This window comes from Odocoileus virginianus, chromosome 16 (genome assembly GCF_023699985.2).
Source record: "Odocoileus virginianus isolate 20LAN1187 ecotype Illinois chromosome 16, Ovbor_1.2, whole genome shotgun sequence".
Taxonomy (NCBI): domain Eukaryota; kingdom Metazoa; phylum Chordata; class Mammalia; order Artiodactyla; family Cervidae; genus Odocoileus; species Odocoileus virginianus.
This window is the reverse complement of record NC_069689.1, coordinates 4,159,382-4,187,043: the sequence shown is the minus strand read 5'-3', so window position 1 is coordinate 4,187,043 and position 27,662 is coordinate 4,159,382. Positions and strand designations below refer to the sequence as shown.

At 51.9% G+C, this 27,662-nt stretch overlaps 1 protein-coding gene across 2 annotated transcripts in view; it reads left to right on the top strand.

Moving 5' to 3' along the window:
- The window catches only part of ADAMTS7 (ADAM metallopeptidase with thrombospondin type 1 motif 7), a 70,785-nt gene that overhangs the window by 8,660 nt on the left and 34,463 nt on the right, over positions 1–27,662 (top strand). The window contains exons 2-10 of one of the 2 annotated variants that reach the window (XM_070477658.1): positions 2,815–2,902; positions 5,645–5,946; positions 14,848–15,203; positions 17,302–17,467; positions 18,588–18,781; positions 23,651–23,734; positions 24,069–24,193; positions 25,437–25,586; positions 26,711–26,854. In XM_070477658.1, the coding sequence (XP_070333759.1) occupies positions 5,847–5,946; positions 14,848–15,203; positions 17,302–17,467; positions 18,588–18,781; positions 23,651–23,734; positions 24,069–24,193; positions 25,437–25,586; positions 26,711–26,854 (1,319 nt within the window). In that variant the 5' untranslated portion in view covers positions 2,815–2,902; positions 5,645–5,846. The remainder of the gene's footprint in view (positions 1–2,814; positions 2,903–5,644; positions 5,947–14,847; positions 15,204–17,301; positions 17,468–18,587; positions 18,782–23,650; positions 23,735–24,068; positions 24,194–25,436; positions 25,587–26,710; positions 26,855–27,662) is intronic. The other variant, XM_070477659.1, reaches the window with a different exon arrangement.

Genomic DNA, 27,662 nt, shown 5'->3' with positions numbered 1-27,662 from the left:
TTGATTAAAAAAGAAAAATGACCCATGTCGTTTATTTTATCCAGGATCTTATTACCAGCAAAGGTTCTGATTTTTAGATGTTGGAACAAGTATTTTCTGTACAAAAGTTAATAAAATACATGAAAAAATGTTATAGGATAAATAACAGAAGACCTTCCAAAAACTCAATAAATACAATAGAAAAGCATAAAAAAGTTTTCAAATTATTTCCAGACACAAGGATCTGGAACACCCATTGCTGAAACAATAGCAAGAAGAAGAGAAGAAAAATTAAAAAGAAAAACAGCCAAGGCTGCGTGGGGCAGTAAGAGATCGAAGGTTTGTGCAAATGTCAGGCTGGGGACAAAGCCTCCCACACAACAGTGTTTTGGGATCTGCTAGTCTTCAGTCCAATTGACAGGGCCCTGGCCATCCAGGAGTTCATGGACTAGATGTGAAGACAAGACTTGACTGCAGGAAATAATCTGATGGCCATTTATGAGGGTCCCTTTGGAAATCAGCATGGCTCCTGGCCCTTGACAGTTGGAATGTGTTCCTAAATGCACCTCAGTGACTCTCTAGTGAAGGGGAAGTGGCCTGTTCCCACACATCTAGCCGTCTGGCAGACTTACAAACAACTTCCAAAGGTGGAGCCAGGAAGAAGCAGATCCTTTGATGCATAGAAGCTCAAACTGGCAATCCAGGAGGCAGAGGTACTCAGGATCTTGGGTGCTGGGACCGTCAGCAAACCACCTGACCTCTTTGTGCTTCAGCTTCTTCATTTGTAAAATGAAGATATCATAATGTCCACTCCCAGTGCTGGGAGGAGGAGGATGTGAGACATTGCATGTAAAAGCATAGTGCCAACACATGGGATTCAGCACCATTCACTGTCACAATTCGCCTGTGTCTAATCATCCTTCTCACTGCCCAGATGGCTGCTGGCGAGAGTGGAAGCTGTCCTTGGACCTTTGTCCCCTGAGCTGACTGACAGTTCTGAAATTTCCATGTGGATAATGTCCACGACTCCTGTGGTGGTGTCCCTCATGGTGGTGTGGGGTCAGGCCCCCCTCCCAAGCTGGGTAGTTGGCAGGCAAAGGCCACAGTGCTTTGAACTATGGGACTATATTGAGAACACCCATGTCTCCAGGGCTTCCAGAACAATGGCTAATCAGTCCCATGGTAGCAACTCAGCATCCCCTTTCCAAGTCAATCTTAACTGTGCATTTTCAAAGCCAGTTCTTACTCAGCCCAGTTGCTGTCCCATGGAAGGGAGCACTTTTTTAGGCATCCCTGTTTAGCAATCTGTACCCTAAATTAGCATCTAAAATTGTGCCCTTAATTTGGCAGTTCTTATCTATCAAAGTTACAAACACACATGCCCTTGACAGAAGCCTGAATTCTAGCACTTTATCCAACAGTTGTACTCACCTATATGCACAGAGGATAGTCACAGCAAGAGATGAGAAATAATCTAAATACCCACCAGTAGGAGATGGGTGACATATACACATGATGGAATGTCAGCCATCCAACATTTATTTGGATAACTGAAAATAGCTACTGAATGTGTGTTGTATGTCAGCTACTGTTCTAAGAGTCTATTAGTGAGCAAAACAAAGGTTTCCTGCCCCCATGGAACTTACATTCTGGTTTATGTGCCACATGCTAAGAAGCTATTAAAATAAGGCTGCTTCAGGTCCATGAGTAAGGATGCTGGCCCATCTCCCATCTCTGAGCTATGTGGTTAAATGAAAAAAAACCAGGTGTAGAGTGACTGTGCCGCCGTGTGCACTCAATGGAACTTTGTGTTTGCCTAGAATTTTTCTAAAAGGGTTCAGGAGAAACTGAAATAATAATGGCCCCTGGGAAGGAGCACCAAGGGACTAGGTGTCAGTTTTGGGAGGGATGAGTTACTCTTCACTGTTTGTAAAAGTGTGAATGTTTATCCTGTGCTTGCCTTACCAAAAAATGCAAAATGAAACAAAATACAAAAGACCTTTTACTCTGCCAGGTGCCTTCAAATTACTTAATCATCTAGACCAGAGTTTCTCAACCTTGGCACTTTGACATTTGGGCTGGATAATTCTTTGTTGGGGGTGGGGGGCTGACCTGTCCATTCTAAGATGTTAGCAGCATCCCTGGCTTCTACCTGTCTGATGCCAGGAGTACCTTCCCCTAGATGTGACAATAAAAACAAACAAGCAAACAAACAAAAAACACCTCCAGACATTGCAAGATTCCATGGAACCAAAATCACCCCCAGTTGAGAATCACTGCTCTAAAAAACTTTGAACTACAGTAGCAATCACTATCTCCATTAGACAGATAAGTAGAGGCCCAAAGAGGTTTTATAGTATTTTTTAAAATTATATGCTTCATTTTAAAATTGATATCTATTCATTTATGATTTTAAATACACATCCTCTACTGGCTAATTTTTAAGCGATCTATTAATATATAAATGAATATATAGAAGTAGAATGAGTCTAGTTTCTTACTTTGCTTCATCTGTTTCTAGTAGTGTTTTAACTCAGTTAAATCTTACTGGGAAAAAAAAATCTTACTGGAGATGTTGGGCTACATAGATAACAATCATTGAAAAAATAAATTAATTCAATCAAGATTTGGCAGGGGTTGGGGGGGGACTCTAATAGGATACTTGGCATTTTGAACAATTACATGTTGAAAAATCAAATCTCTTGCTTTGTTCAAAATGTAAACTTTACGCCCCAGAGTTGGAGTTGGCTGGCCTTATTTTTCTGGTTGGATTGTTATTTGTGTCATGAGGGCAGGACTAAACCTCACAATCCTTTTGTATCCTGTGGTGTCTAGGATAGTTCCCAAGGAGGCTTAAAATGAAGGCAGCCCAGCAGGCTATGGACAGAGTAAAGGCCAGGACCTGGGACACAGATGGAAACAGGTGAGGAGTGTTGTCAGCTGATGGGTTTAAAAACACAAGCTGCTAGGCTGCCTTTCAGAAAAGCCTCTAATCTGTGTTTGGCCTTGGCAGCTCCCCAGAGGAGCGAGGACAGCAGATTGTGGTACTGGGCAGGGAGGACTGTGTGTCCTGCCCCACCCCCCAGATCCTTTCCATCTCTGGGGCTTACTGTGCTGGGGGCTGGGATCACAAAGTAGGCATGGCCTGAGCATCTCACAGTGATGGGGTTGGCAGACATAACAGACAAGAGCAATGCAGTGTGATTTGAGCCATGATGGGGGTTGCAAAGATGCTCTGGGGACCTTGAGAAGGGAGTGGGGGAAGACTTGCTGGGAGAGGTAATGTATAAGCTGAGCCTGAAAAGACAGGGCACACTCAGATGCACCAAGTGTGTGTCCATCTCTTCCCTTTCACCCTCACATGACTGGTGAATATCACCTCCTCCGGAGGCCCTCCTTGACTGACCCCTTGGAAAGTAGACCCTCTAAAATCCCTGTTTTATTTTCTTCATAGCCCCGCTTAGCAGCTGGTCTTGTTTACATGTTTGCCTACTAGCCTGTGGCCCTCCTCCAGAAAGAGTTCCAGAGACTGTGAACTTCTTGTTCCCTGTGAATACTCAACACCTGTGGGAAGACCGTCTGCCAGGCGGATGAGAGTGGAGTTGAGAAGTGGAGAGGGAGGACACTTCTAGAATGCATTGGGCAGGTCAAGATGAGAAGGACTTGAAGGGTCCTATGGCTCTGGCACCAGGGTGGAATATGGGGGAGGGGTGAGCCTGAGATGCAAACGGGAGGAGGAGAGATCTAGATAACTGCCTGGAAAGGTTAGATTGAGAAAGAGAGCAGAAATGTGGGGTGGGAACTAGAGAGGGACCACTCATTTATGGAGGGGTATGATCCATATCTTTACTAGGAAGGAGACCAGAATTTTTTAACTACAGATCAGGAGCCAATGATGGTTGGATGGCATCACTGACTCAATGGACATGAGTTTGAGCAAGCTCGGAGTTGGTGATGGACAGGGAAGCCTGGTGTGCTGCAGTCCATGGGGTCTCAAAGAGTCAGATGCAACTGAGTGAATGAACTGAACAGGAGCCAATGGAGACCAAGGAAAGAGAGGAACACCTAGTGCAAGGTCCCTGGAGAGGCCTGGTAGAAGTTTTTGTCTCTGACCACTGGAAGGTGCCTGCTCCATTGTGTCCAGAAGATGAGAAAATGCATGGGTGCCAGTTACAGATGCTTGGTGCACAGCCTGGGGTTGTGGGGGGCAGGATGTGGTGTGAACTGTCCCTGCAGCAAGGTCAATGGCTGTTAGGGGCACGGGAGAAATGGAAAGTGGTTGGGTAAGGGCCAGAAGTCAAGCAGTGAGTATAGCTAGGGAGGGAAGTGAGTGGAGCTAGGAGGGCAGGTAGCAGGGAGGGTGGGAAGAGGCAGGTGACAAGAGACTGGAAGAAGAAAAGCACATATTATTACTGTGACTATTCAGGGAGGATGGGAAAAGCATCAGGGTGTGCTCTGAGAGTGCGGCATCTGATCGTGAGACTTCAGAGTGGTCTGTCGGGGGTGACAGAGCCTAGGCTGTGGCAGGGAGGGAGGAGGGAGCCCAGGAGGGCTGGTGGCTAAGGTGGAGGGATGGGTCATTACAGATGAGGAGGTCAAGCAACTGTGTAGCCATGTGCTGCATTTGTTCCCGAGGATAGCAGGGCTTGGGGTGAAGGAGCCAGATGGGAACTTCCAGAAGGAGGGCAAGTGCATGTGAGATGGAACTTTGGAGGTGTGTGGAGCTTTGGAAGTGTGTGGGTGGCAGAAGGCTACACAAAGGCTGGTCGGGGAAGAAAGGAGGCCACCACTGTCCTGAGGAACAAGAAGTGAAGGTCCTCAGGGTAAGGCCAGGTTTAGTGAAGCAGAAGGTGGAGGGTGGGAGTGTTCTGTGACACAGGAACGGCTTCTGGGAGCATCGAGGGAGGGAGCAGGAAACCGGGAGGGAGCAGAATCAGGGCTGGGGTCACAGGACAGATGGTGGGTGTTTGAGGCTGAGGATGCCAGGCTGGGGTTGGCTGGCCTCCAAGCTCCCAGGAGGCCCCTGCTGGGTCTGTGGGTTCCAGCCCATGGGCCAAATGCTGTGCTTCCCTTCCGGCAAACACATTTGGAAAGGAGTCTGGACAGGAGGAATTGAGGGACCCTGCCCCAAGTAGGAAACAGCTGCTCCCTTGGGAAGAATCTGGGCCTCTCTCGCCAGCTTGCTTTGGAGACCCTGGAACCTCCCGAGGCCTGTGCGTCCCTCTTCTTTAGAAGGGCAGCCCTGCCCAGCCCCGAGAGTGCACCGAAGGTCGCCACCTCGAGCACAGTTTAGGGACAAGGCAGAAATTCCAGAAATGCCAGATTCTTTGAGGGGCCCCGGCGGGCTCAGGACAGGAGGGCCCTGCTTGGCTCCACCGCCAGACGGCGCCCTCGGCCCGGTGGGGGGCCGACCGGCCGTCGGGGGGCGCTGCGCTCGCCCTGCCCGGTGCTCCGCCCCTGAGCGGTGGGCGGTCGGCCCCGGCCCGGAGTGGCCGAGAGGGTGGGGCGAGGGCGGGGCGAGGCCGCGCCTGGGCGGGAGGGACGGGCCGGGGGCGGGGGAAGGCGCCCGAGGGGCGGGGCGGGGGCCCGCGGCGTTTCTCCCTCCCTCCCTCCTTTCCTTTCTTTCTCCTCTTCTCATTCTCCAGTCTTTTCTTTGCCTCCGCAGCCGGCCGAGGGGGCGGGCCCTGCAGCCTTTGTTGCTCGCAGACCGAGCGCAGCCGCCCGCCGGGCGGCAGTCCGGGCCCAGGACGCCGGGAGCTGCACGCGGGTCGGGCATGTCCTGAGCCGGACCCGGGACCGGGCAGCGAACAGACGGGACGGACGAGAGCGTGTGCGAGGGGTCGCCCGGCGGCCGCCTGGCCCCGGCCATGCCCTGCGGCCCGAGTCCCCGAAGCCCCGCGCCTCTGCTGCGCCCCTTCCTCCTGTTCCTCTCGGTCCTGGCGCCGGGCGCCCACGGATCTGCACCAGGTGGGTGGCTGCCCCGCCCCGGCCGGCCGGCCCTGCCACCCCTCCCCGCTTCTCCAGCCTAGGTTCAGCCCCTTCTCACCTCTGCAGATTCCGCTCCCGCCAGGCTCTGCCGGGAGGGGTCGCCCCCAACTCCCCTGGTAATAGGGACGGGGTGGGCTTAGGGCAGCGAAACCGCGCCTTCAGGGAGCCTTCCCCAGCCCTCGACTCCACTACGCACCCTGCCCATAGCCAGAATAAGCCTCTTACACGCTCTTCGAGCTCCGCCCCCACCTTGGGTGCAGCAGAGCGCGTCTGTCTCTCCCGGGGGATCTCTTCGTGTGAGCGACTGGACGGAGCGCGGCTTGCTCACGATGGATTCGGTTTCTCGCCCTCCTCAGCGTGCCTCATCTGGAAAACAGGCTGGCCAGGGCGCTGCGGGCGGAGTCGCGGGGTCGCAGGTCTACGCGGTTCCCCGCCGAGCCCCGGCCCCCCGCCTCTAGGCAGCCTGCCCGGTCCTCAGGCTCCCCGGGCCAGGTCTTGCGCGGTCCTTGCACTTCCTGCCTCCCCCTCCCCCAAGTGTGAAGGCGCCGGGAGTGCAGCGCGGAGAAGGAGCTTCTTTCCCCAGCCCTGGGCTCGGCTCTCCCCGCCCAGCCCCGCCCGGCTGGCCTCCGACGAGCCTCTGGCCCGCGTCCAGAATCATGCTCCGTCCCGGTCCGCCGGGCCGCGGAGCTCCTGGAGCGTCCGGCCTGGGAATTTAGGATCGGAGGGTGTAGAGGAACCCCTGGCCTTGCGCTCTGGGAGCTCTTGGTCTCAAGGGCGCGGGTCGAGTAGTGGGAAGCGCTGTTCAGGCGAGGCAGTCGGGAAGAAGGCTTTGTAGGAGAGGAGGGGCCCGAGCTGAGGGACTGAAAGGATGGATGAACTTTAGATGGGCTGGAAGGGTATGTGTGTGTGAGATGGATGAACTTTAGATGGGCTGGAAGGGTGTGTGTGTGTGTGAGATGGATGAACTTTAGATGGGCTGGAAGGGGGTGTGGAGAGGTGGGGGGATGCGTGGGTGTGGGTGGGTGGGTGCAGCCCAACCGGGCTTGGTGGAGCGGGTGGGGGTGGGGTGGCTAGGTTAGGCCTTCGTGCTGGGTTTGGGGGAGATCTCCCTCCCCAGCAGAGGGATTGTGGTTGTGAGGCTGAAAAAGCATATGGCCCGGAATGTAGGGAGCATTTAAGCCAGATCTCAGAGGTTCGAGGAACCGTTGAGGGGTGCAGCTGATGAAAGCCGTTGAGGGGAGCAGTGTTTTAGGGAGGAAGCCCCCTGTCTGGCACCAATGTGTAGGGGACAGAGCAAATATTTAATGAGACCTACCACGTGCCAGCATCCCTACTTCTTATTTCTCATCAGCTCCACAACAACCCTGCAAGGTGTGTGATGGAAAGTTCTTTTATAAATGAGAGGACAGATTCAGAGAGGAGAGTGACCTGCTGGGTTAGACTCCTGGGCTACCTGGGTGAAGCCTGTGTTTTCCCACTGCCCCACAGCTGGGGACCGATGAGGGTGAACCAGGTGATGGGAGCAGGAAAGTAGTTGCCCCAAGGAATTGCCCCTGAAGCCTGAACTTGGGTCCAGGCTCCCTGGCAGCTGTGGGAGAAAGGTTATGTGTGTGTGTGGGGGGGGGGGGGGGAGTGCCGGTGGTCAGGGTCCCCTTCTACTGCAAGCCAGACACATGTATGAGCTTGCCCATGTTGGTAAACTGGGATAATGGTATCTACCTCCAAGGGTTGTTATGAGAATTAAGTGAGATGCTGAACCTGTTTGCTTTGCATAGAGGAGAGAGACTGCCATGTGGTGGCCATGGTTTTTATGAGTCTGCCAGGTAGACCCAATAAGATTAGGGAGTCCTTGGTGTGTCCTGAAACTTGGACCTGCCATTTGGGGTGGAGGAAAGGCAGGCACCCCTCCTATCTAATCTGGGTCCCCCTTCAGGTGAGTGTCTGTCTCCAGTGTCCCTATAGATATGTTGCATGAGATCCTCCCCAGTCTTCTCCCACTCAGGACCCCTGACATGGAGGCTGCTGAGTGCTTTGTCATTTTCTTCAGATCTGCCTGGGGGACCTAGACTGGGTGCTCTGGCAACTGAATGCAACCCTGTTAGAGGCCAAAGAGCACATCTTGGCCTCACTTTTAGAAAAATGTAACAAACTAAAGGACTTGTTGGGATTGCTGGGACTGGCGCAGGGGCCCACCAAAACACTATTTCACACGTGAGCTCTGTATGCATGTGCATGCACACACGTGCATGCAGGCAAGTGCAGACGGACTGGAGCGGGAGGGCATGTGTCACACACACCCTGGTTATTTTTTCTCTTTGTCATGAGCTATGGGTCATTTGAAGAGCTGGACTGTAACTCAGGTACTCGATAAGGAGGTGAGGGTAAACACCATGTTGGCATTTCTCTGGTAGAAGTTCCAGGGTGACAGTTCTGTCACCTAGCAGTGATATTCAAAGTACTCAACACCCGTTGTGGCAGGAACTCACTCCAATCACAACCGACTAACCTTCCTGGCAGGACTGACTCAGGCATGAACCACTGGCAGTCCCTGTTCCCATCTGCAGTAGCTTTAGCACTGGTGGCTCAGCTCTGATGCACCCACAAACCAGACTGGAACCTGCAATTACCCTTTGCTGGCATTGGGTGGTGGTAGTTTCAGCCACCATGATCTCTACCAGCCATCAGCTATCAGAGACACTGAAAGAGTTATTTTTTAACTTACTCTGTCCTCACTTAAAAATATTTTAATGGAAAAACAATACCAATTGACTATTGAAAATGAATGCAGAATAAAGCAAGAAAATAAAAATTATTGCAGTAAAAGTGGTAACATTCTGTAAGCACTAATATTTTTACATTTCTTATTAAAATATTAAGAAATTAGGCAAAACAAGTTTTTAAAGAAATAGCTAAGTATACTTGAGAACTTCTCTTGCTAATTTTCAGTTATAACTTAGTCATTTGCTTTGTGTTATCATCTATTGTACTAAGCGCTTACGTATTGACACACTGGATTCTCACACAACCTAAGGTACAATTATTATCATGCCCATATTACAGATGGAGGAGCTGTGTGGTTAATTTACCCATGGCCTCACAGCTTTTGATGGTAAAGTTATGATGCAGACCCAGGCACTCTGACTATAGAGCACATTACTTCTAATGCTTATCGCCTGCAGCATATTTCTACTTAGCCCCATCATATTTTTGAACTTAAGAGGATGCTTCTTTATAACTCACTTGAATTTATATCTTGCAATAATTTCCCAAGGTCTAGAGCAGAGGTTCTCCACATGACTGCATATCTCCAGGTTCATGGATCCCTCCCCAGGGACACTGTTGAGCTCTCAGGGGCCATCTCTTCCCAGGGAATCTGATTCCCCAGCCTTATACATAGTGCCCTGTCCCACCCACACACAGTTGAGGACACTGCCCTTGCCTAGAAGTGTGCCATGTAGCTTCCGTTTTTCTGGTACACTGAGCACTTCTGGGCTAATTGGCATCAGCACCCCATACCTTCAGCTTGTCTTTAGCAGCCTTGACTGTGATGGTTCATGCCCTGGAAACTGCTTTTAATATTCATTTAAAATAAAACCTTGGAGTGTAACTATTTTCTTATTCTCCATCTATTTGCTCCATGACCCTTCTTAAATTTTCTGACTTGGATACTCTGAGCAGATGAGGAAACTGAGGCTCAGCAAGATGAAGTGACTGTCCAGGCCACGCAACTATTGAGTAGCCAAGTTGGCACCTGAATCCGGTTCAGCGCTCACACTTTTGCATTGTTTTGTAATTCCATTGTCTCTCATTCCACAAAACACATGCCTGGATCAAGCTTCTTATTGCTTGTTCCCCTCACCTGACTTTTTCCTATTTCTCTGGTGGTCTATCACATGATAACCCACCACCAAGCTGTCCTCATCCTCATGCTTAAATATGTACCCATATGTCATGGGGACATTTCACATGTGCCCCTTTGACAAAGCTCTTCTTCATCCCCATACATCTCTGGGGTGTCCCCTCCCCTCTCTTGGACTTCCTCAGCACTGTGCCAGGGGCATGGATCATGAGTGCCCTGCACCTATTTATTCTCAGGGCTAGGATGGTGTCTTATACATTTTCCTGGACATTAGGGCACTTAACTCTCCCTCACAACAGCAAATGCCGTGGACCAGGCAGGTAACAAGGCTGATGGGAAGACATTTTTCTTGAATCGTAGGGCCTCTTGGCCCAGCCCTTGTTTTCCCATTGTTGTTAGAGATTCAGTTCTTTACTGAATGAAAGACAGCACAAGTGTGAAGCTGAGAGCAACCTATATTTAGCCACAGTGCTGAGAACGCCTAGGAAGTGGTAGAGACTGAGGCAGATGGAAAAGCACAGGCCCTCTCTAATGGGCCACTTCTGACAAGTGTGAATTTAGGCCTGACATGGATGGATGATAAGACTTTAAGCTGAAAATTGAGATTTTTGTACAAAATCATGTGATTTTTTTTTCCCTTTTTTTAAAAAAAAAACACTGGCAACTGATTAAAAACTGTTCAACATTTTTGCCAGTCCAGCAAACCACTACCTGCCCCTAATCAATACACTGACAAAAAAACAAGTCTGCAAGCTGTGGTTGTGGAGTTGCCCTCCCAAATGCCCTTAAGAGGATGAGACAGCAAGAAGGCTCCTTAAACTATCCAGCCCAATGGCTTCCAAATGCCAGCCTTGAAATGGTTACATCAGAATCCCCAGAAGGTTTAGAAAAATACAGATTCTGAGGCCTCAGAGCCCTGGATCTATGGAATCGGAATCTCTGGGCTGGGTCCTGGGCAGCTGCAGTTTTTCAGAGCTCTCCAGGTACTGCTGATGTTCAGCCAGGTTTATATCCAGTAAGGAATTTCCTAACTTCCCTGATGACAACAATCCCTTGAGGCTTTTGGTAAAAACACAGCTTCCCAGTCCTATTTCCTGGATATGCTGATTCAGTGGGTCTGGGACATGGCCTGGGAATTTGTTTTTCACAAATTCTCATCCAAGAGTCTGGAAAATCCTTGCACTTGTGCCCTCCTGAAACTCAGAGACAAGGACAATTTCCCTAAAGTCACTGAACAAGTCACTCCAGCCCGCCCTGTGTCCCGCTCCTGGGGGACTGTCCTAATGGCTGGTCCACTGGGGCAGTTGTGGGCAGTGGGGGGTGTCCTCAGCGGGGCTGCGGGGGGCCACACCACGCAGCGCACTCTTCAAGTGGTTTGGCAGGAGACAGATTGGAGGGTGAGCTGAGTTTCTGCAGCCTGGCCTGGAGGGAACTTCAGGCTGGACTTGGCTTTCTTTCCCACCCCAGCAGCAGCCACACAGAGAGCCCTGTAGGACAGCTGCAGGGCACTCAGGCATTCTTGTGGCCTTGAGGGGTCTTTGTCATGAGCAGCCAGGATCCCAAGAGCTGGGCATAAAGCCAGGACAAGCCCCAGAGCTAGGCAGGACCAGAGGCTGGGACAAACCTCAGATGAGCCAGTTTCCTACCTGCACTTTAAGGCCTGAGAACTGTGGAGAAGGAAAAGAGAGAACAAGAGCATGAGCCCTGGGGTTCCTGCCCACTCCCAGCAGTGCTGCTCTTCTTTGTGTGTGTGTCCACGTGAGATTTCTTTTGAAGACTAGGTCTAGTGGTCAAAATAGTTGGAAAAATTTGATCGAATCCAGTTCCTTTATGTTCACTCAGTCATGTCTGACTCTTTGTGACCCCATGGACTGCAGCACGCCAGGCTTCCCTGTCCATCACCAACTCCTGAAGCTTGCTCAAACTCATGTCCATCAAGTCAATTATACCATCCAATCATCTTATCCTCTGTTGCCCCCTTCTCCTCCTGCCTTCGATCTTTCCCAGCATCAGGGTCTTTTCCAATGGGTCAGTTCTTCGCATCAGGTGGCCAAAGTATTGGAGCTTCAGCTTCAGCATCAGTCCTTTCAATGAATATTCAGGACTGATTTCCTTTAGGATTGACTGATTGGATCTCCTTGTAGTCCAAGGGACTCTCAAGTCTTCTCCAGCACCACAGTTAAAAAAACATCAATTCTTCAGCGCTCAGCTTTCTTTATAGTCTAACTCTCACATCCATGCATGACTACTGGAAAAACCATAGCTTTGACTAGACAGACTTTTGTTGGCAAAGTAATGTCTTTGCTTTTTAATATGCTGTGTTGGTTGGTCATGGCTTTTATGTTAGCAATGGAGAAACTGAGACGCAGCAAGAGACAGACCTCTGAGAATGAAGAAGGATGTTACTGGGAGGTTGAAACCATTTGAGAGACTTTATTACTCTTTCTGTGTGCCTTTAGGCTAGTCTCTGCACTTCTCTGAATGTCTCTCTGCTTTCTCCAGGAGCAATCTGGAGACTCTCCTGCAGGTGTCCTAACTTAGAATCCATGGCCACAGAGACCTGGGTAGAATTCAGAGGATGAACTTGGATGAGACAATATTACATCTTTAATTTTTCTAACCTTGAAGTGAAATTCAGTATTTCCTTCCATTACAAACATTAACAACAAATCACAATAGTATTAGCAGCATCTCTGATTTAGCTACCAATTGTTGTTCAGTTGCTAAGTCATGTCCAACTCTTTGCGACCCCATGGACTGTAGCATGCCAGTCTTCCCTGTCCATCGTTATCTCCTGGAGTTTGCTCAAATTCATGGTCATTGAGTCGGTGATGCTACCTGACTATCTCATTCTCTGCCTCCCCCTTCTGCTTTTGCTTTTAATCTTTCCTAGCATCAGAGTCTTTTCATTGAGTCGGCTCTTCACATCAAGTGGCCAAGGTATTGGAGCTTCAGCTTCAGCATCAGTCCTTCTAGTGAATATTCAGGGTTGATTTTCTTTAGGATTGATTGGTTTGATCTCTTTGCTGTCCAAGGGACTCTCAAGTCTTCTCCAGCACCACAATTTGAAAGCATCAATTCTTCAACACTTAGCCTTCTTTAGGATCCAACTCTCATATCTGTACATGACTACTGAAGAACCATAGCTTTGACTAAATGGACAAAGTGATGTCTCTGCTTTTTAATACACTATCTAGGTTTGTCATGGCTTTTCTTCCAAGGAGCAAGCATCCTTTAATTTCATGACTGCTGTCACCGTCTGCAGTCCACAGTGATTTTGGAGCCCAAGAAGAGAAAATCTGTCACTGTTTCCACCTTTTTGCCATCTATTTGCCATTAAGTGATGGGACCAGATGCCATGATCTTAGTTTTTTGAGTGTTGAGTTTCAAGCCAGCTCTTTCACTCTCCTCTTTCACCCTCATCAAGAGGCTCTTTAGTTCCTCTTCCCTTTCTGCCATTAGAATAGTATCATCTGCATATCTGAGGTTGTTGATGTTTCTCTGGACAATCTTGATTCCAGCTTGTGATTCAGCCAGCCCAGCATTTTGCATGATGTACTCTGCATAGGTGTTAAATAAATTGAGTAACAATATACAGCGTTGATGTACTCCTTTCTCAAGTTTGAACCAGACTGCTGTTCTACATCTGGTTCTGTCACTTCTTGACCTGCATACAGGTTTCTCAGGAGGCAGGTAAGCTACCAATAGAGACAAGAAAAAAAATTTTTTTCTTTTTTTTAAATCTCAATACAGTTGCAGGTATCTTGAAATAAAGCTGATGCTCTTCACTACTTTGAAATCATCATAGTTAGTAAACTTGCCTTTGGATCTTGTTTAATGCATTAGGAAAGGAACACATGATTTCACATCTACTTTTTAAATTATTTTGACAGCTTTAATTCAATATAATGAATTTCCTTGGTATTCCTATACATTTAATCTTACACACTTAAAAACATTTTGTTGAGGAGTTCATGGCAGAAAAAGGGTAAGAATCAAGACTTACTGGGAAATCCAAGCAGACAGAATCACTAGGAGAGGATTCTGGAAATTTTTCCAACCCTGGAATCTTTTCATTTGAACTCTCAAATGTGAAAGAAATAAACTGGAGCTGCTTGGTTGAAGTGGTAGTGATGAGGGGCCAGGGAGCCCTACCTGGGTGGTCCTCTGACTCCCCATCTCAGGAGGCCTGGAGATGTGTGCAAAAGAACCATCAGGCTAATAATAATCTAATAATCATCATTGCCATCATATTCAGTCATATTCATCATATTCAGTGGGCCAGGAGCTGCTATATGTGGAGTAGTTCAGTTCATTTAATCTTTAGCCCCCAAAGTGTAAGTTATGTTCCCCTTTATACAGATTTTACACATACTTACTGAGAAACTACTAGTTTCCAGACATTCTTGAACACTTAAAATCTTCAGCAAAGACTCTAAAGATTCTTGCCCTCCTAGAGTTCATACTGGGAGGAGATGGAGAAAGAAAAATAGAAAAAAGAATGCAGATGTTAAGTGATACAGTATGTGAGAGGTGCTATGGGGGAAAATAAAGCAGGGGGCGGGGGGGGGGGGTAGGGAGAGGCCAGGAGTTGCAATTTTAAGAAAAATCCTGAGGCAGGAGCAGCAAGGAGGCCAGTGGCCGAATGGAGGGAATTCCGGAGGTGTAGCTGAGATGAGATCGGAGGTATCCTTGCCTAGGACGTCCCTGGCATCGCTAGAACAGTGTGTGAGCTGGGAGCCACTGCAGGGTTTTGAGCAGAGAAAGGCTATGATCTGACAGCTCTGGAACGAGTCCCTGTGACCACTAAGTGGAAAGCTAATCAGACTAGAGGAGAGGGACCTGAGACTTCACTAACGGAAGCAGGGAGACTTGTGAAGAGGTTACTGCGATCACCGGGGTGGAGCCAGCGAGGCACGAAGCGGTGAAACCGCACCGGTGGTGGGTGTTTGAATCCCGGCACTCCGACCTCAGCGCCCCCTCGGCCGCTCCCCACTCCGTCTCGGCTCTTCTCCCTGCAGGGCACGCCGCCGAGGGCCGGGCGGCGGTGGACATTGTGCACCCGGTGCGTGTGGATTCGGGGGGCTCCTTCCTGTCCTATGAGCTGTGGCCCCGCGCGCTGCGCAAGAGGGATTTGTCCGCGCGCCCCAGCGCGCCCACCTTCTACGAGCTGCAGTACCGCGGCCGCGAGCTGCGTTTCAACTTGACCGCCAACCCACACCTGCTGGCGCCCGGCTTCGTGAGCGAGACGCGGCGGCGGGGCGGCCTGGGCCGCGCGCACATCCGGGCCCGCGCCCCCGCCTGCCACCTGCTAGGTGAGGTGCAGGACCCCGAGCTCGAGGGCGGCCTGGCGGCCATCAGCGCCTGCGACGGCCTGGTGAGTGCTCTGGGTGAGCTGGCGGGACGTGGGGGCCACCCCCATCCCCACCCCCTGCCTGGCCGCGGACTTGTCTGCTGGTTTTGGCCCGTTGGAGTTCCCCCTTCCAGCCTCAGTATTAGCACCTGTAAAATGGAGTGGACAAGCTCAGGCCTTTTTGTTCTCTAGGGCAGCGGTTCTCAAACTTTAAAGCGAGCCAGAGTCACCGAGGCCTAGTTGAAAGCCTGGTGTCCCATAGGGTAGATGAGGGGAGGACGTGGGGAATGTGCATTTCTGGCAATTTCTCAGATAGTGTTGAAGCTGTCAGTCCAGACTTTGAAAACCGCTTTTTGCTTGTGGTGTGTGTGCACTAAGTAACTCAGAAAGCAGTTGAGTCCCTCATCTTCAGGGGTATCAGTTGACTTCGATCGCGGACCCCCGCCCCCACCGCGCTTCCCTGCAGAGCCGGCCTCAGCCTCCAGGTTTTTCTGGGTTGAGGTAATGCTGGCAGCCACGTGCAGCCCTAATTGCCTCCCTCTGCTTGAGAGTGGAGTCAGAGCAGCTCCCCTCCAGGCAGCATAGGGCCCCTTTTGCTCCCAGCTCTGGAGGATGGGGTTGGGAGGAGTGGGGGTGGGTGGGTGCACATTCTCAGCCATCCTCTACTCCCTGCAGGGAGCCTCAGCTCAGATTGCTCAGGAAAAGCCGTCGCTGTGGCAGAGCGGGGGCTCATGACATATAGCCCACCTCACAGGCTCTAGGGCAGTTGGTCCCCAGTCTTTTTGGCATCAGGGAAGGGTTTCGTGGAAGACAATTTTTCCACAGACTGGGGGTAGGGGGTAGTTTCAGGATGATTCAAGCACATTACATTTATTGGGCACTTTATTATTATTATTACATCAGCTCCACTTCAGATCATCAGGCATAAGACCCTGGAGGATGGGGACCCCTGCTCTAGGGTATCCGGGCCTTTGAGAGCCCAGCTGCCTGGGAAAGTCTCGTTTACAGGAGCCTGTACTTCTCCCTTTTCATACAGTTAAATTAATCTTGTTGTGCCTGAGCAACAGGTACGCATATGGGCATTGTTCCCATTTTACAGATAAGGGAACAGGCTCAGAGAGGAACCTGCCCAAGATCACTCAGTTTTCCAGTAGTGGAGTCAACCCAGGCCTCCAGCCCCTAGAGCTAATGATACACTGTCTAGCACTCCATGTTCTCTGCCCTGAGTGACCCAACTGGCTGACTTGGAGCCAATGAGGAGGGGTCCGAGGGAGGAAAAACTTTCTTCCATGTTGGAGTCCTGAGCTTCCCTAGTAGCTGGTGGGTTGCTCAAAGATACTTCCCAAGGCCCCTCCTTCCTCTGGCCTCTCAATGCCAGCAAACATCCCGGAGACACCCCTTTCAATTTCCCTTCTCTGGAAGATCCTGGGACCAAGGAAGAGGGCGTCCTGGTGGCAGTGGGTATCTCCATGGCCATCTTGTTGGATTTGGAAGGAAACCCATTTCTTTCTTTCTTTCTTTTTTTTTTTGGTAATCAAAATTTTTTTATTGAGACATTATGAAAATATTAGTTTCAGACAATTTGACACCGATTTATTAATATACTGTAAAATGATCACAATAAGTCTAATTACAAATTTGTGTACATATAGGTTTTTTCTTGTGATGAGAACTTTTAATCTTTCTTAGCAACTTTCAGAAACACAAAACAGTGTTATTAACTATAGTCACCATGCCGTACGTTACTAACCCAAAGCTTTTTTTCCCTTGTTGTTAAGCGTTTAATTGTAATTCTTGCTTATCTTTGGAATGTGGGGGATGCAGACCTATTTTGTGCTTCATAAGAAACACATAAGGGCTAAGGGGTGGGGTGGGTGTATGGAACAACCTCCTGGGCTGATGGCTTCTGAGCTCAGCCTAGAAGCCTTTGGCTGGGTAAGGTGGTAGGGAGGGGTGTTCCAGCCACAGGGTACAAAGTGAGTAAAGATCTAGAGGGAGGAAAGCGCAGTGTGCCTGGGGTCAGCTGGCGTGATGGGCTTTGCTGAGCAAGCCTGGCCTCTGGGGTGGGGGAGGGCAGCCGAGTGCCAGTAACCCCCGTGTGACCCGGGTGCTCCTTTCCCAGAAAGGTGTGTTCCAGCTCTCCAACGAGGACTACTTCATTGAGCCCCTGGATGGTGTCCCTGCCCGGCCTGGCCACGCCCAGCCCCACGTGGTATACAAGCGCCAAGCTCCCGAGAAGTGGGCAGAGCCGGGGGACTCCAGGGCTCCAGGCACCTGTGGGGTGAAAGGTGTGTTTCTCTGCTACCAGCTCTGGGGTAGGGGATGAGTCTGGGACCATGGAGGGGCCTTTCTAGAATCCTCTGTTAACACCCCCATGCCCAGCTTCTCTGGGACTGAAGGGACACAGACAAACCAACAGCCACATCATCATAGCCTGTGCCCTCTATGTGTGGGCACATAGATGGGCCTGTCCCAACTCATCCCCGGGACTGACTCCTCTCACCACCAGCTCATCTACCTCCCCGCCTCAGAGCTCAGTCTCTCTGTGTCCCCTCCCTGCTCCCTGCCTGTGACACCTCTAGCTGTGGCAGCCATTCTTTCTCGAGTGTCCAGTCAAGGCTGGGCCATACGCAACTTCAGCAGTTCCATTAGGTGGGAACCTCCCTCCCCTCCCCACTCTGGTCTCACCCCAGAAAAACTGACCTCTGTTATTGGGGACCTAGAGTGTGGCACCCAGCACCTCGTCTGCAGAGAGGCTAGTCCATGCTGGGCCAGTCCAGGCAAGGAGCTGCCTGCTAAAGGCTGCTGGGGTCCGTGGAATGCTCCAGCTTCACAAGCTACCCACGGCTAGGGACTCTCTTTCCTGGGACACATATTCACCAAGGCTTGCTTCTTGGCCTCGGTTTCCCCAGCTTCATAGATGTGCTTACTCTTCTGATATGGGGGACAGCCTGGGTCAGTGGGGCAGGTCTCCAGGGGGGTCAGCTGGTTGGGGTCTTGGCCAGTCTCCTCAGGCTGGGGGTTAGGTTGAGGGGTCTGTGTGTGCTCGGAAGTACTTACCCCCCAGTGGGGGTGGATCAGCATAGGGAGATAGGGGCTCAGGCTATGAAAATTGAGCCTCACAGGCTCAATGCTTCACGGTGTTCATAGCCCCATCGAAGTCATCCTCTGAGGCTTCTGGGCTTATCTATTTATTGTCAGGCAGCCCCAGGGTCCAACAAGGGAAGTGACTAGGTCAGGGCCACACAGCACAGGTCTGGGGCAGAGTCACACTGGGAGTGCAGGCCCCTTGTCTGATCCCAGCACTGTTCTGCTGACCCAGAGAGGGCTCACTGGGGAGAGGTCCTTGAGACGTGTGTCTTGGGCCAGCCTCCTGGCAGCTAGCCCCCACCCCTTCTGCACCCACAGAGTTTCCAGAGCTGGAGCCGCAGCGGGAGCGCTGGGAACAGCGGCAGCAGTGGCGGCGGCGGCTGAGGCGTCGACACCGGCGCTCAGTCAGCAAAGAGAAGTGGGTGGAGACCCTGGTGGTAGCTGACGCCAAAATGGTGGAGTACCACGGGCAGCCGAATGTCGAGAGCTACGTGCTGACCGTCATGAACATGGTGAGGCTGCTGCAGGCGGCGTGTGGTGGGGGGTGGTGAGGGCTGCCAGGAGGTGGTGTTGGTGAGCCCCAAAGGGGTTACCCCAGGACCCAAGCCAGGTACAGGCTTCCAGCTCCTGAGTCACTGGGAGAGAACCTGGGCAGATGTGAGACTGGAGGTCTTGGCACCCCACTGGCTCAGCAGCCTCTGCCCGCTGCTAGGACCAGAGTGAGGGAGGAGGGCATGAAGCAACCTCGACCTTGTGCCTGCCTGGAGTCACTCAGACTGGTTGGCCCGTCCACACCACTGTAAACCAGCACCTCCCTCCTCTGTGCTGGGACCTGGGCTGGTCACTGGGGACGTGGAAATGCCCAATCAGACCAGCCCCTGCCTGAGCCATCAGCAGGCATTAGAGTTAGAAGGACCTGTCCAGTCCTATGGTCTACTAGCTGGTGGTGACCTTGGGCAAGCCACATTACCTGTCTTAGCCTCAGCTTTCTCAGCTGTGAACTGGGGATGACAATAGTACTTGGGTGGTACAATAGGGTTGGCACACTGTCTTGATCCCATAGGACAGTTGAAGTAACTAGGCCCCATGAGGGTGAGTGACTTGCCCAGGTCACAAGGCTAGGCCAGGACAGAGCTGAACAGGAGCCTCGATCTCCCCAGTCCTACCTGGGGCACTGTGGCAGGTTGAAGCTGGTGATTCCCACTCCTTTAGTGCCAGCCGGTCCCTCCCAGCTGCTGCCCCAGGTGTGTAGGTGGGAGGCATCAGGCAGCCAAGCTGCTTCCTGCGCCCCCTGGGAGAACAGATCTCTGCCCTTGGCATTCTTAGCAGGTTACCCACTGAACAGCACTGTTTTCCCTCTGGGCTGGGTGACTGAGAGCAGGTTGGGTGTGTGTGCCCTTCAGCTGGTGTGGCTAGTGTCATGTGCTGCGACCTCCCCCATATCAGCCTTTCACCCCCAAAATACTAAAGGAAGTGTGTGCTCTGGGTCATCTAAGGCCACTTCTTTTATAGCCATGAAATCAAGGGTCAGAGAAAGGAAGGAGCTCTGTCTGTGGCCATCATGCCCCCACTGCTCGAGTCTGCATTGGCAAGCTCAGCCCTGGGCCAGTTCCTGCCTGACTTGGCCACCCATGTTGGCTCCCTCCTCCTAATGGAATAAAGGCCATGGCCTTCTGCCTGGCCCCTAAGGTCTCTAAGGCCCAGCCGAGCCTCCTTCTAGCCTTGTCTGCCCAGAGAAACAAGCCACTAACCACCAGGGTTCAAGAGGGATTGTTGCTGGACAGCAGGGCCCTGCTCCTGGGCTGGGGTGGGGGGCAAGACCAGGTTTCCAGGCCACGAGATCCTCCCCTCACAGGCTCAGCCTGAAAGAGGCCTCGGAGCTTGGCTGGAGCCACCAATTGTTACCTGGGTTCATCAGCCTCACTTTTACTGAGTGGTCCATGTAGGACGGTATTGAGCCCTCCAGGCTCCCCCCGTGACATCCCCTGTATGCCAGGGGTCAAGGATTTGGCCCCAGAGCGAGGCCCCTTCTCGCCTCCCTGTCTAGGCCCACAGGACACAGGCATTTACCTTGTGAGCCCCACCCTGGAGGAGGGAGGGTCTGGCTTTCAGAGTCATGTGCTCTGGACAGTGTCACAATTTTCATGAGCTGGCAAGTCCAGCATTGGTCTGGACAGAGCGGAGGCACCTGTGAAGCTAACAATGCTAGATACCCAACAGGGAGACTCCAGGAAATGATAGGGGCATGGACGGCAGGCAGCCAGCCTCCGAGGAGGGCTGGACTGGGTGTTAGGGCTGAGCCTTCTGAACACCTGCTACTTGGCCGGTGTTCCACACCCACTGCCTCATCTCAGCCTCAGCCCCATTTTGTAGTTGGAGGAACAAAGGATCAGGGAGTCCAAGGAACTTCTCAAGGTCACGGAGCTAGTGAGTGGCAGAGCTGAGACTGGAGCTCAGATTTATCTGCTTCCAAAGCCCCAGTCAGTCCTCTCTGCCTCTTAGCCTGCCCCAGAGAGGGACAGCTGGGTAGCTGTGGTGGCCAGAGTGTGCTAGAAGGATGAGGGAACAGGGCGGTGGGAGTGAGGAGAACTTACCCCCTTTTTCCTCTGGAGCAGATGTTTGTTCATGTAAGGCTGACATGAGTGCTGAGTGTCAGCTCTGTACCAAGGACATGGTGATGGATGCATAAGAACAAGATCCCAGGCTTGGGAAGCTCTGCCTTGTAGCATTTCTCAAAGAATATTCTGGGGAGTACTTGTTCCAAGAGATGCTAATAAATGTTCTGTGAAGAAAGATGGCACTTTTGAAAGTTTGGCAACACAGGGTTAAAAAAAAGTAACAGACTTTACTGCAATACTCCTCAGAGCCTCCAGAGCTGTACACATTTAGAATCCATCCGTCAGAGAGGAGGCAGGCAGCACTTCCCAAACTTAAGAAGAGCAGAAACTTTGATGCTGTCAGACCTGGGTTTCTGATCCCGTATTCAGCCTCTCTTGGAGCCTCAGTTTCTCCATCTGTAAGATGGCGATACTTATGCCTGCCTGAGAGGTGCGAAGATTAAGCGAGCTAAGGCATGTGAAGCTCCCGGCATGAGGACCTTGTGTGTTAGGCTTGGCCAGTGTTAGCTGCGGCTGTTGTGGCTACTGAAGGTCTGCTCTTCAGCCCCACAGCCGCCTTCAGGACAGCCTCACCCTCTTTACCAGGGCCTCCTACAGGTTATCAGCTTGTCACTGTGCCAGACCCAGGTCTGAGTCCAGGAGCTCAGGTAGGTCTATTCCAAGCGTAACAAGAGAGGTCCCCTCATTTTTGCACCCCCAATTCTGTTCATGTCCTCTGAGGTCAAGGGCCCTTTTTGAGTGGCTTTTGTCATACTGTTAGCTCATGGGGAGCTTGTAGTCACTTGTAAGCCCCATGAACACTGCCTACCCCAGCTTGCTCTCTAGGCCTGCAGCAGAAAAGGGCTTGTCTTTCCTGGGTATCATTTATCTAGTTGAGATAACCACCCTGACCTCAGGCCGTAAACAGACTCACTGTTTGATTTAGTCAACAATTAATGATTCCACCTTCCTCCAGTACCTCCCAGCATGTTTCACCTCCGTACTTCTTGGGGGACAGTGAAAAGTGTTATTGACACTGAGTGGGGGGACTTTGTGGTGGCAGGAAGCTGTCCCAGCCCTAACTTAGGACATAAGGTGGGCTAGTCTCTGGGACAGGTCTTAGCAGACCCTCGGGGCTTCTCATCCTTTGGAGCCTCTGTTGGGGGCTGCTGCCAAGCTCACTTGCATGTTGTCTAGGAAAACTTTTTTCTTTTAATTTTATTTTCTCCAGGGGACTCTTTGCATTTTTACTTTTTTTTTTTAAATGGGATAATGCATTGGAAAAACTTAACAAGCTCTCGAGCTTCATTCATTCATTCAGCAGCTGTTTCTTGAGTCCATAATGTGCTAGGAACCTGGACGGATCAGAGGGAGGCCATGGAGCTTATGGTCTGGAAGGGGAGAGAGTTATTAATGAAACTGATAAACGTAAAAGTGTGATGGAGGGGGTCCTAGAGAAGACAAGTTCATGGCGGTTTGGGAGTGTCGGATAGAATAAAAGCTCTCAGAAGATGTGATGGAGGGGCGAGAGCTGGAGAAGGGTAAGAGATAACTTGAGAAGGTGTTCTAGGCTGAGGGCACAGCATCTGGAAAGGCCCTGTGTAGGAAGGATTGTGGGATTCTGAGAGAAAGCCAGGGTAGTTAGAGTCAGGGAGTGAGGAGGTTGGAGAAGAGTGAGGCCATAGAGGTGGACAGGGACCAGACCACACAAGCCTGTGTACCAGGCTTAGGACGTTTGTCTTTACCTGTGGACAGTGAAGACCCACTGGTTTTAAGCAAAGACATGATGTGATTGAGTTTTCATTCAGAGACAAATGGCTGGGCTGCAGGTGGGCTAGAGGGCAAAATTTTGGAGGCAGAATTGGTTGATGTGGGGAAGGAAGGCAGTGCAGAGGGGCCCCCAGGTCCCAGCATGTGCCTGGAGATGAGGGAGGCACGTTATTATATCACTGACTTCACCATTCCTGACCTTGAGCTCTGAAAGTATGATTCATCCCCTTATCAGGGACTTTTGTGCCCTCTTAACGATACATTTTTTTCTCCATTCCTATCTGAATATGTTTCTCTTGATGGAATTGCTACAAACCAACTCAAAACGGATGTGTCCTGACATCTCTGCCTGCTGGGAACTTGACCCCTGTCTCCACTCATGGGCTGGCTTCTTCCTTGTCCTGAGGGAGCTTTAAAAGAACAGACAGCTTTACCTGCCATTTCCCTGCACCTTGGCACACTGTCCATCTTTGGGGATGGCCTCTGTCTTGGAGCTGAGTGGGGTTAGCTCTGGGGGCCTCTGACAGGCGTGCATACCTGCCCTCTTGGCCCTATGGCTGTCAGTCCCAGGGAAGATGGGCCTTGCCTGCCTCCATCCCTCCCCCAGGCTGTGCCCAGTTCCTGCCTCATGAGAGGGCTCACCCCTGGGATGCTGGTCTCAGCCTCCCCAGGGCAAGAGTGGGCGGCAGGGCCATCCCAGCCCAGGACAGAGGAGGGCCCTGAGATGGGCCAGCAAGCCAGCATTTGGAGGTACAAACTGGGGAATAGGATCCCAGATAGATGCTCAGGACCCCAGAGCCTGGAAGGCCCTCTCATCCCCTCCAGTTTCTGCCGATGCTGGGCTGGGGAAGTGTGTGTTCAGGTGTGAGTACTTCCATGTATGGGATGCCTGTACTGTGTGAGCTCCCCTGTGTGTGAACGTGGGTGTGCATCCCTCCAGGTGGGTTGGAGGTCAGCAGAGGCTGCCTGTGTCGTATATCCGAGGTGACAGCCTGACCCTTATTTCTTGGGCAGGTGGCTGGTCTGTTTCATGACCCCAGCATCGGGAACCCCATCCACATCACCATCGTGCGCCTGATCCTGCTGGAAGATGAGGAGGTGAGAAGTCACGGGACCTCACACTGCCCCCGGGATGGGCATCAGCTGCCAGAGCCCTCCTGTCACTCACCCGAGCTGCCTTGTGTGGAGCGGCACAGCCAGGGCCTCCTTGGCCCACGCAGTGTCATTTGTCACCCCTGGCTGACCCTCTCTTCGGTACCCTCTGGCAGGTGCCTGTGGGAGGGGTGGTCAGACTACAGACTGGCCTGGGGCTCACAGGTCTGCCCGCTGCCACCTCTGGGTCTCTGTCTCCCGCCTTCCTGTGGAGGAGAATTTGGCCTGACCCTTCAGAGCTCTGGCGGAGGGCTTCAGTGGCTGTGCTGTCTGCCTGCAGGAGGACCTGAAGATCACTCATCACGCAGACAACACCCTGAGGAGCTTCTGCAAGTGGCAGAAAAGCATCAACATGAAGGGGGATGCCCACCCGCTGCACCACGACACTGCCATTCTGCTCACCAGGTCCTGGCAGCTGTGGGGAGGGGGCCCGGGGTGCAGCTGGGAGAGCCTGCGTGGGAGCGAGGTGCCACCTGACCCTCGAGGAGAAGCCCCAGGAACGGGGCAGACATGGCCCTCCTCTCAGGAGCCTCATCTGGAGGAGGGTTTCCACACCTTTGATCCAAGACGGGGTTTCAACAGCGCTTGGGGAGAGCTTTTTATTGTGAATATTCATTGTGAGCTATTCGTTGTTAATTCTCGTGCAGTTGTCAGAAATAATATAGGGACGTACCTATTACACTTCATCCAGTTTCCCACAGTGGTAACATCTGGTGTGAAAGTGTTAGTCGCTCAGTTGTGTCCGACTCTTGCAACAGGGTCCCAGGGGACCTTCCTGACTCAGGGGTTGAACCTGGCTCTTCCCTGGTGGCTTAGGTGGTGAGGAATCTGCCTGCAGTGTGGGAGACCCAGGTTCGATCCCTAGGTTGGGACGATCTCCTGGAGAAGGAAATGGCAACCCACTCCAGTATTCTTGCCTGGAGAATTCCACGGACAGAGGAGCCTGGCGGGCTACAGTCCATGGGGTCGCAAAGAGTTGGGCATGACTGAGTGACTAACACTTTCACTCCTGCATCGCAGGCAGATTCTTTACCATCTGAGCCACCAAGAAAGCCCCCAACATCTGGCACAACTGTAGTTAAATCCCAACCAGAAAACTGACACTGATATGATCCACAGACCATACTCAGGTTTCACTAGTTTTACATACACTTATTTGTGTGTGTATTTAGTCCTCTACAATTTTATCACACGTGTAAGTTCTCTATCTATTGCCCAGTCTAGATATAGAATGGTTCCATTAGAAGGGTCTTTTGTGCTGTTCATTTATAACCAGAAAATCTTACTCCCATACTTCCCCACTCCAACATGACCCCAACTTCTGACAGCTCCTAATCAGTTCAGAGGCAGTATTTTTGAACTTGAGGTGGAGTTCCCTTTGCTGAGCTCTAGCAGCTTCTCACTGGGGTAGTAACCCAAATTGTCTGTGCATGGGTCTGCTCCCTAGGCCCAGAGAGGTGTCTTGTGTGAATAAGGGTCGCTGCTTCCTGAAGGGTCCTAGGCTGGTCTGAGAGTGATGGGAGAAGCATCCTTCTTGCGTCCACCCTCCCTCAGAGTCAGCAGAGGTCCTTCTCTGGCCCCCTCAGCTTGGGAGGGCCTGGCTCCAGGCCAGGTCAGTCTGAGGGCCCCCTTCTCTCTGCATGTGCAGGAAGGACCTGTGTGCGGCCGTGAACCAGCCCTGCGAGACCCTGGGCCTGTCTCATGTGGCAGGCATGTGCCAGCCACACCGCAGCTGCAGCATCAACGAGGACACGGGCCTGCCCTTGGCCTTCACCGTGGCCCACGAGCTCGGGCACAGGTACCCTGCCACCCCCACTGCCACACTAAGAATCTGGCCTCACCTCCCAACCTGGAGGCACCAGCCAGCCAGGCTGATGGCCCGTGCAATCCCAGGGAAGGGAGCCCTGCCTTGAGGAATGAGCCCAGCCTAGCCATATTCTGTCCTGCCCTGACGCCACCCCGCAACCAGGCTGCTTTCCTGTTAGACAGGAGAGGACTAAGTCTTAACTGAAGTGGGGTTGAGATGGGCCAGAGAGTCACCACAGGTCTTTGTCCCTTCCTGTTGGCCTCAGTGCTTGCATTTTTGACTCTTGGTCCCTGCCACGCACCCCATTCCTAATTACTCTGTGACCCTAGGCAAGTTCCCTGCCCTCTCTGCCTCCGTGTGCTCCCCATTGGCTGAGGGGGCTGGATTCAGGGATGTGAAAGGCTCCATCTATTGGACACCTCCCTGTAAGGCTGTCCCGCCTAAGCGTGGTCCCTGCCCTCAGCCCCTGTGTCTGGACTGTTTAGCTGTGAGCATGGCAGCATCTTAGATGGTCTGGGAGCCCGTGAGTGCAGGCTCACAGAGAACACTGTTGGTCAGAGGGGTTGGCTCATCATGAGGACTGAGTGAGATAGTGTTTCTGAAAAGAGCTTAGTATGCTGCCTGGCACATAGTAAGTGCTCAGCAAACATAATTGTTTTCGTGTCTTTCCAAGGATGGTCTCCGGAGACCTTTCTTGTGGCGTGGCAGCTCAGACTCCCTGACGTCACTGCACAGCCTTGAGATAGGACCTGGGGTGGGGAGGAGTCCGTCAGACCAGTGAGGCCAGTGAGGCCGTGGGGGCCACCGTGGGCCCCCTGGGTGCCCCCTGGCCGGCCATTGTTGGCCAGCTCAGCGCAGGCGCTGGGCTGCTCTCTGGTCCCTGGTGTTCAGTTCAGGATCAGCTGCTGGAGGGCCCGGGGGATACCGACTGTCACACCCACACTTTACCTTAAGGAAATGGAGGCTCAGAGGCGGGGGGTGACTCTCCCTCCCCGGCCACATGGTGGTTTGATGGCAGAGCCAGGACCCGGCACCTCGCTGACCCCTGAGGGAGGGAGTGGGCTGGCGGGCTTCCCGCCGGCTCACCCGCCCCTGGGGCCTGTGCTCTCACACAGTTTTGGCATTCAGCATGACGGAAGCGGCAATGACTGTGAGCCCGTTGGGAAACGGCCTTTCATCATGTCTCCACAGCTCCTGTACGACGCCGCGCCGCTCACCTGGTCCCGCTGCAGCCGCGAGTACATCACCAGGTTCCTCGAGTAAGTCCCTCCCAGCCCCGGCCTCATCCGAGCCCCTCGGGCCGAGGTCTGCCAGGGCAGCACCTTGGAGGATGCGCGGGAGTTCACAGAAGTGTAGCAGGGAGAAGAGTGGGGTGTTCCTGGTAGAGGAGGCACTGGTAAAGGCGTGAGGACGTGAGGAGCGCAGGTTAGTTTTGAGAGCACTGCAGGACATTGAGTGAGGCTACAGGAGCCAAAGAAGGACAGTAAAGGAAGGTGGAGGAGGTGCAGAGCTGGCCATCTGGCCAGCAGGGACCAGTGAAAAGCGGGAAAGAACGTGCCCTTGAAGGCGCTGAAATACATGGCTTTACCTTTCTATTGTGTTCTCTTAATTTGCTATGGTATTTTAAATTTAATGTTTTAAGTAAAGACAAAACATTTAAATGATTAGTGCAAGGTTTTTTTATTGAGATATAGTTGATGTGCCATATTATGTTAAGTTTCAAATGTACAACAGTGATTCACAGTTTTTAAAGGTTATATTCCATTTATAGTGATAAAACATTGGCTGTATTTCCTATGCTGTACAATACATCCTGGAGGGCATGGCAGTCCACTCCAGTATTCTTGCCTGGAGAATCCCATAGACTGAGGAGCCTGATGGGCTACAGTCCAAAGGATCACAAAGAGTTGGACACAACTGAAAGCACCTTAGCATGCATGCACATGCACAATATATCCTTGTAATTTTATGCATAGTAGCTTGTACTTCTTAATCCCCTGTCCCTGACTTGTCCCCCCTCCCTTCCCTCTTCTCACTGGTAACCACTAGTTTATTCTCTCATCTGAT